The sequence below is a fragment of the Babylonia areolata genome, chromosome 26 (assembly GCF_041734735.1).
Source record: "Babylonia areolata isolate BAREFJ2019XMU chromosome 26, ASM4173473v1, whole genome shotgun sequence".
NCBI lineage: Eukaryota > Metazoa > Mollusca > Gastropoda > Neogastropoda > Buccinidae > Babylonia > Babylonia areolata.
In genome coordinates this window covers 11,177,405-11,186,115 of record NC_134901.1, presented here as the reverse complement: position 1 = coordinate 11,186,115, position 8,711 = coordinate 11,177,405, and the positions used below count along the sequence as shown (strand labels likewise).

At 49.5% G+C, this 8,711-nt stretch overlaps 1 protein-coding gene across 1 annotated transcript in view; it reads right to left on the bottom strand.

The window, feature by feature from the left end:
• LOC143300484 (uncharacterized) overlaps nucleotides 1–8,711 on the bottom strand; it is a 15,914-nt gene continuing 7,203 nt past the window's right edge. The window contains exons 3-6 of the mRNA XM_076614192.1: nucleotides 5,061–5,406; nucleotides 1,756–1,927; nucleotides 806–1,020; nucleotides 1–356 (exon numbers count right to left, since the gene is read on the bottom strand). Coding sequence (XP_076470307.1) covers nucleotides 240–356; nucleotides 806–1,020; nucleotides 1,756–1,927; nucleotides 5,061–5,406 — 850 coding nt within the window. The 3' untranslated portion in view covers nucleotides 1–239. The remainder of the gene's footprint in view (nucleotides 357–805; nucleotides 1,021–1,755; nucleotides 1,928–5,060; nucleotides 5,407–8,711) is intronic.

The window sequence follows — 8,711 nt, the reverse complement described above, 5'->3', positions numbered from 1 at the left end:
CATAATATACAACTGTCCTCCACACCCTCCCCATCCTCCTCCTCCTCCTCATAATCATCATCATCATCACCATAAAAAGACGAGGACGCTGCTGTTACACACTTGGTCTGACATAGGTCTTGAAGCCCCCACCCCTCTCCCCTCAAAATGTACAACTGTCTTCCTCAACCTCCTCCTCAACCTCCTCCTCAACCTCCTCCTCAAGCTGCTCCTCAAGCTCCTCCTCTTCAACATCACTATCAACAGACGAGGTGGTTGCTGTCACACACGTGATCCAGGTAGGTCTTGACGTCCCAACGGATGTTTCCCACGTAGCGGTCCAACGTGTGGTAGAGGTTGTTGAGGCGAGTCTCCACCTGGAAGGAACGTGGCAGAATGGTTAAGACGTTTACCTGCCAATAATTATAGTGTCCGCGAGGGTCTGGGTTCGAATCCCGGTCTCGCCCTTTCTCCAGACTCTGACTGGAAAACCAAACTGAGTGTCTGTGACATTCGGATGAGACGATAAACCGAGGTCCCGTGTGCAGCAGTCACTAGGCGCACTGGAAAAAAAAGAAAAAAAGAACTCGTGGTAACAAAAGCGTTGTCTTCTGGAACACACACACACACACACACACACACACACACCACTGTAGAAGACATACACAAATATTATACGCATACACTCAAGGACTTGACCAAGCGGCGTTGGGTGACACTGCTGGTCAAGCTATATGCCCAGCAGATGTGTGGTGTTTGCGTATAATATATAGATTTGTCATGACCGCAGAGACGCCTCCTTGAGAAACTGAAACCGGAACCCCACCTGTTGGGCGCCTCGCTTGAGCTCCTGGATGTCGTGCGCCTTGTAGGCGTCTGCGGCGCGCAGCTCGTTGTTGGACTGCTCCAGGCCACCGAAGACGTTGCGCATGAGCTGCACCTCGTCCTGCTGCTCAGTGACGCGGTCTTTGAACACCTCCAGCTTGCCCTCGAACTGCTCCAGGGCGGTGGAGGCGGTCTGCATCAGAAGCTCTGCCTGGCCTGGAGAGCAGGAAGGGTGGTGGTGGTGGTGGTGGTGGGGCAGGGGGGAGGGGGGGGGGTTGTGTTAAAACTTCTTGACTGACTGCTGAACATCAGTGGAAATGAAGATCAATGTGTCTATCATGGGTCTGGCGTGTGACTGCTGTTCCCATCCTATTCTCCTATTCCTGCCCCCCTCCCCCACCCCCTACTGACCTCTGAACTGATCGAGGTTGCACAGTTCAAAGCCCCCTTCCCCCTCCTACCCCCACCCCCCTCTGCTTCAACCCTCCCTCTTGTCTCTTTCTCTCAACAACTACGCCCTTCCCCCCCTTCACCCCACTCCCCTCTCCTCCTATGCCTACCCCCTTTACTGACCTTTGAACTGCTCGAAGTTGGAGAGTTTCAAGCCTGCCCACCCCCCACCACCCCCTTCCCCCCTCTGCTTCAACACTCCCTTTTCTCTCTCCACGACCACGCCCCCGCCCCTCCTTCAAATCCACTCCCCTCTCCTCCTATGCCTACCTCCCCCCTCCCCACTGACCTTTGAACTGCTCGAGGTAGGACAGTTTGAAGCCTCATTAACCGCCCCCCCCCCCGTCCCCCATCCCCCAACCCTCGCTCTTTTCTCCCCATGACCACGCCCCCCCTCCCTCCTTCAACCACCTCCCCTCTCCTCCCATCTCTATCCCCCATTACTGAACTGCTCAAGGCCGGAGAGTTTGAAGCCCCCCCCAACCCCCACCCCTCACTGACCTCTGAACTGCTCGAGGTCTGTCAGTTTGAAGCCGTGCATGGTGGACCTCATGGCCAGGGTCCTCTGGGCCCTGCGGAGCTCCTCCACCTTGTCCTCCACCCCCACCAGGGCGGACCTCTGTCTGTACAGCTCTGAGGACACCATGGTCAGGCTGCTGCCCAGCTCCATTACCTGGGGGGTGGATTGGATTGGATTGTGTTGTGTTGTGTTGTGTTGTGTTGTGGTGTGGTGTGGTGTGGTGTGGTGTGTTGTGATGTGTTGTGATGTGGTGGTGTGGTGTTGTGTTATGTTGTGTTGTGTTGCGTTTTATTGTACTGTATTGCAGTGTATTGTATTGTATTGCATTGTATTGTGTTTTATTGGACTGTACTGTACTGTATTGGATTGTGTTGCATGATATTGTATTGTGTTGTGTTGTATTGTATTGCATTGTATTGTCTTATTGCATGGCTTTGCATTGTATTGTATTGTGTTGTGTTGTGTTGTATTGGATTGGATTGGATAGGAAAAAAAGTTCAGCAGCTAACGGATCAAGGATACGTTTAGCAAAAGATCGTGATTTTGATGTGGAGGGTGGGGAGGAAGGGAGGTGGGGGTTAGGGGAGGTGGGAGAAGGAGAGAGAAAGAGAGAAAAAGAAGGAGTGTGAGAGAGGATGCATTGTATTGCATTGCATTGCATTACATTGCATTGTATCGCATTGTGTTCGATTGCATTGCATTGCATTGCACGTTATCGCATACCTTATCATTGTATTGTATTGTATTGTATTGCATTGTACTGTACTGTACTGTACTGTACTGTACTGTACTGTATTACTCTTTGTCACAACAGGATTCTCTGTGCGAAATCTGGGCTATCTCCCTAGGGAGGACTCTTTACTACAATGAGAGCGCCAACCTTTTTTTTTCCTGTCTGCAAGTGTATTTATTTTCCTATCAAAGTGGACATTTTTTGCGGAAATTTGCCAGGGACAACAAATTCGTTGCAGTGGGTTCGTTTACGTGCCCAACCCACATGCTGTTCCTCAGTTTATCGTCTCATCCTAGCGTCCAGACTACTACTCAAAGTCAAGTGGAGGGGAGAAAAATGCTGGTGAGTGTGAGGATGGAATCAGTGCGTTCATAGATTCTCTCGTTTCCTAGGCGGACGTGTTTCCACCAGGTCATCACTCCACTTGCTGGTTAGGAAGAGAGAGGGACTGAGAATGAATGAATGGATTGATGGATGGATGGATGGATGGATGAATGAATGATTGAATACCTAATCCCTTTAACTGTTGCTGACGAGTGATGCTTGTCAGTAAAGGGCCGTCACTTCATTGAGATAAGACAGAGCTTACAGGTAAGTAACTATGTCAGTTACCTTTTATTATTAATTCTTCGGTTTTTTTTCAGCAAAATAAAATTATTACATGATTGACAAGTACGCAAAACGTAGCGGGTGCACTTCATACTCATGTCGCCACACTGATCTTATTTTACCACAGTTCAGCAGCTGTCGGATCAAGAATACATTTGGCAGAGAATCGTGGTTTTGTGAGAAAAAGCAGGGAAAAGAGAGAGGGGTGGTGTGGGGGTGAGAGAGAGAGAGGTGGTGGTGGTGGGGGGGGGGGGTGAGAGAGAGAGGGGTGGTGTGGGGGTGAGAGAGAGAGAGAGAGGGATGGTGTGGGGGTGAGAGAGAGAAAGAGAGAGGGGTGGTGTGGGGGTGAGAGAGAGAGAGGAGGTGTGGTGTGGGGGTGAGAGAGAGAGAGAGAGAGAGAGAGAGAGAGGTGGTGTGGGGGTGAGAGAGAGAGAGAGAGGTGTGGTTTGGAGGTGAGAGAGAGAGAGAGGGATGGTGTGGGGGTGAGAGAGAGAGAGGTGGTGTGGGGGTGAGAGAAAGAGAGAGGGGTGGTGTGGGGGTGAGAGAGAGAGAGAGAGGTGTGGTGTGGGGGTGAGAGAGAGAGAGAGAGACAGAGAGAGGGGTGGTGTGGGGGTGAGAGAGAGAGAGAGAGAGAGAGAGAGAGAGAGAGAGAGAGGTGGTGTGGGGTGAGAGAGAGAGAGGTGGTGTGGGGTGAGAGAGAGAGAGGTGGTGTGGGGGTGAGAGAGAGAGAGGGGGATGGTGTGGGGGTGAAAGAGAGAGAAAGAAACGTGTGATGTGGGGGTGGGAGAGAAAGAGAGAGGTGTGGTATGGGGGTGGGAGAGAAAGAGAGAGGTATGATGTGGGGGTGGGAGAGAGAGAAAGAGAGGTGTGGTGTGGGGGTGAGAGAGAAAGAGAGGGTGGTGTGGGGGTGAGAGAGAGAGAGAGAAAGAGATGTGTGGTGTGGGGGTGAGAGAGAGAGAGAGAGGGTGGTGTGGGGGTGAAAGAGAGAGAGAGAGGGGTGGTGTGGGGGTGAGAGAGAGAAAGAGAGAGGTGTGGGGGTTAGAGAGAGAGGGGGTGGTGGTGGTGTGGAGGTGGTGTGGGGATGAGAGAGAGAAAGAGAGAAAAAGAGAGAGGTAGAGAGACGGAATTCGGGGATAGAGAATGGAGAGAGAGAGAGAGAGAGAGAGAGAGAGAGAGACAGACAGACAGACAGACAGACAGACAGACAGACAGAGAGACAGAGACAGAGAGACGGGGGATTGGGATTAGAGAGAGTCTGAAGGGGAAAGAAAGTGAAGGAAGAATAAGATATCATGGGAAGATGGTGGTATTAACCCAGGCTTGAACGAGCTGAGTGCAGAGATTTGACGAAGCGAAAAAGGGAGATTGTACCAAGTGCAAGGTCCAGTGAAATAGTAATAAAGAAAATAAGAATTCCTTGATATCAGAACCCCCCTCCCTCCAACTATTTCCGATAATTTACCAAATGAATGAGAGGCGATGGGGAAAGACATCTCCATATAATTTTTTTTTTCTACTTCACAACTTTGTGTAAGAAGATGAAGGTAAGCATGTACTGTTCTGTTAATGTTTGAGTGACAAACATATCAACTACGTTGCTATTCATTCTTTTATCTTTTTTTTTCCTGTCAGAAAAGAGGCACTGAAACAGTGCAGCAGCATGCTTTATTACGATGTATACCACAGTTAGCATGGTGACGACTTTACAGAATCGGTTTGTTGCAAGTTTTTTTCAGCATTGTGCTCTTCTCAGCTGACAAACAAATTAATTAAACAACCAACCAACCCAACTTACTAACTGACTGACCGACTAACTGACTGACTAACTGAAATGATATCTGCAATCGCCCACCCACCCACAAACCCAACACACGTAATCCATACCCCCCACCCCATCAATTTTCAACCTCTCTCCTCCACCCCCTCCACAACCTCCCTTCTCACCTTGTGTTCCATGGAGGTCAGAGAACTGTAGATCTCATAGATGTGGTTGATGATGGCGCTGTCGGAACTCTCCGTCTTGTTCACAGCTGAACTCGGCGCTGAAGTCGACACAGCTGCTGTAGCGATGACCACAGACTCTTCACCACTTCCTGAGCCGTCGGCGCCAACCTCGAGTTCGGTGGCAGTGACGTTTTCAGCTTCGTCAAAGTCTATAACTGTGGTCGTGGCGTCTTGGGGTGGTGGAGGTGTAGTGGTACCAGTGTCTTGTGTGTTTTTGGCTTCTTCTTCTTCTTGCTTTCGAAGTGCTTCCTTTTGTTTTTGGCGTTGTAAGAGGTACTCTTCTTCTCTGTGGTAAAGTGTGGAATAAAATGAACGGATAGTGACACAGTATGTAGAGCAGAGCAGTCAAAAATACAAGTGAGCAAGCAATTTATACAGACAGCAACAAAAAATAAAAACAATAAACATTTCGTCAAATGGGCTTTAAGTATTAAGCTCCTTTAACTGGAATTCTCTGTTCTGCATCTCACTTAACCTTCACCGTACTTTGTGGGTCTGACAGACCCATTTTTGCCTTAAAAAATGCCTTTAAAATATATTTGGTGTCCGATTAATTTGAAATTTCATGACTTTTGTTGTCACAACATATGCATCATTTTAGTAAATTAATGTACACTTTAACTGATTAGTTAATCAGTTACGTGATTGTGAAAATTTTTACCTGCATTCCTACGTTGTGGGTCTTACAGACCCATACTCCCCAAAGAAGAGAAAACACTAAGTACCCTTATTCGTAATTCGTGGGTCTCTCAGACCCATACTCGCAAAAGAAGGGAACAAACCAATAATCCCTTTGTACTACGTGGAACGAAGTGATTGTGCGTACATGACTGATGACACATAGGCTACCTCACTGCTTCTGTAGTTGGCTGGCACATCGCAAGTTATATTTTGATGATTATCAAGTTTATTAATTGCCATCAAGTTAGCTTGCCATCTGTTCGATACTTTAGGTCGATTCCAACATCGCCATCTCTGAAGGCATCAGTAAGCATTGCAGAGAACATGAGGCTGAACAGCGTTGGAGCCAGGACGCAGCCTTGCTTGACACCATTTGTGACAGCAAAAGGAGCAGATGTTTCGCCATTGTCCTGGACTCGAGCCTGCATGCCTTCATGGAATTGCCTGACCAAGGAAATAAATTTCCGAGGGCATCCGTACTTTTTTTCTTTCTTTTTTTTCTTTTTTTGCTGCCCCATCATCTGCGCCGTTTCAGTGGCATTACTCCCACGCCGCTCATTTAGATTCCCCCATACACGGCCACACCCGGGTTCGTCCGTCGCAGTCCCAGCGTCGGCAGTCCACAGGGAACCATCGATGTTAGGTCGCCTGGAGGCCACACACCAGAGGAGACCCTGCACTGCTGCTGAGTCACTTCAGTGGTGTTCAGTGGTGCCTGTTCTGTTTTAACGTACTTAGGACACCACCTACTAAGCCCCCTACTAACGACAATAATGGCTTAGTCGCGGAGCCAGACTGAGCGAGCGTCTCTCCCAGAGTGGAGACCGCCACCACGTCCCTCAAACAACAGCCCCCCCATGAATCTGCCGACACTGACGACATTGACAGGACTCACCCAAAGCACGGAAGTGGAGGGGTATCGAAACTGAGGTCACCATGAGAGCAGGGCATGAAAGCTCACAGACTTTCAGACTATTTTGTTTATATTGATGACGATGAAGGGGGAGGAGGATGACGATGATGATGACGATGTTGCTATGGAGGTCCATTTTGGTTTGGGACTGCGTGACAAGGCTGTACTCTACGCTTCCTGTCATAATGATATCCCGGCGTTAACCAGGCCCGAGAGATACAGACACTTGCAGTGTTGGTCAGGTAATTAGAGCAACACACCCAAAGACGCATCCTTGAAGTGGATGACACTCGACTGTGTGGTCCCAGTCTCCCCATTTAAGCCCACAGCACACTCAACTCTGGGTAGGAGCCGGCCACGGGCCGAAAAACCCACCTCCGCTGGGATTCGAACCCGCGTCCTCCCAGCCGTCAGTCCGCGACGCTAACCACTTCGCCACGGCGGCTGGTAGGGCATCCGTACTTGGCCATGATCTTCCACAGTCCCTCTCTACTCACGGTGTCGAAGGCCTTGGTGAGGTCGACATAGGTGGAGAACAGAGCAGCATTTTGCTCCTGACATTTCTCTTGCAGCTGCCTTGCAGCAAACACCATGTCGGTGGTTCCGCGCTCTTTCCGGAATCCACATTGGCTCTCAGGCAAATGACCTTGGTCAAGGTGTGCTGTGAGGCGGTTTAGTAGGATCCTGGCAAGTATCTTGCCTGCGATGGAGAGCAAGGAAATGCCCCGATGGTTATCACAGGCTTGCCGGTTCCCCTTTCGCTTGTACAAGTGAATGATAGATGCATCTTTGAAATCCTGGGGGATCATCTCTTCTTTCCACATGAGTGAGTACAGCTGATGGAGCTTCTCAGTCAGCACAGTGCCTCCATCGTTGTAGACCTCTGCTGGTATGGAGTCTGAGCCAGGTGCTTTGCCACTGGATAGCAGATGGATTGCTTTCTGGGTCTCAAGAGGTGTTGGCGGATCGTCCAGTGTTTCGTTGATGGGGACTTGTGGGAGACGGTCTATGGCTTCATCATTTATGAAGGAAGGGCGATTTAAGACACTGTTGAAGTGCTCAGCCCAGCGTTCGATAATTTTCTCCTTCTCGGTGATCAAGGTATTCCCATCTGCACTGAGGAGGGGGGATGATCCTGAGGATGTGGGGCCGTAGACTTCTTTTAAGGCATCATAGAACCTCTTCATATCGTGTCTGTCAGCATATCCCTGGATCTCATCAGCTTTGTCACTCAGCCACTTATCCTGCATCTGGCGTAACTTTTGCTGAACAGTCCTGCGGATGGCATCGTACGCATCCTTTTTTGATGTGGACTTTGGGTTGCTCAGGTAGGCTTGATGCAGACGGCGTTTCTCATCCAGAAGCTGCTTGATTTCATCACAGTTTTCATCAAACCAGTCTTTGTGCTTTCTGGTCATGGGTCCCAGGGTCTCTGAAGCTGTACTATAGATCAGCTCACGCAGGGTCCTCCAGTCAGACTCCACATTCTGGTTGTCCAGAGAGGCGGATTCCAGACGATCTTCCAGCAGCTCCACAAAGGACTGTTTGATGGTGATGTTTTTCAGCTTAGCGATGTTAAGCCGTTTTGGAGCCTTCTGGCCTTGGGGGCGTCTCTTGGGCTGGATTCGAATATTCAGCTTCGAGACTACAAGGCGATGGTCTGTCCAACACTCGGCGCCGCACATGGTCTTTGTTACACGTACATCTTGCCTATCCCTTTTCCTGACGATGACATATATATATATATATATATATATATATATATATATATATATATATATATATATATGTGTGTGTGTGTGTGTGTGTGTGTGTGTGTGTGTGTGTGTGCGTGCGTGCGTGCGTGCGTGCGTGTGCGTGCGTGCGTGTGTGTGTGTGTGTGTGTGTGTGTGTACACCCGCACATTCCAATATTCCGTTGCTCCTACAGTACACATGCAAACACACACATACCTCATCCTCTACACACACACGAATACACACACACATGCGCGCGCG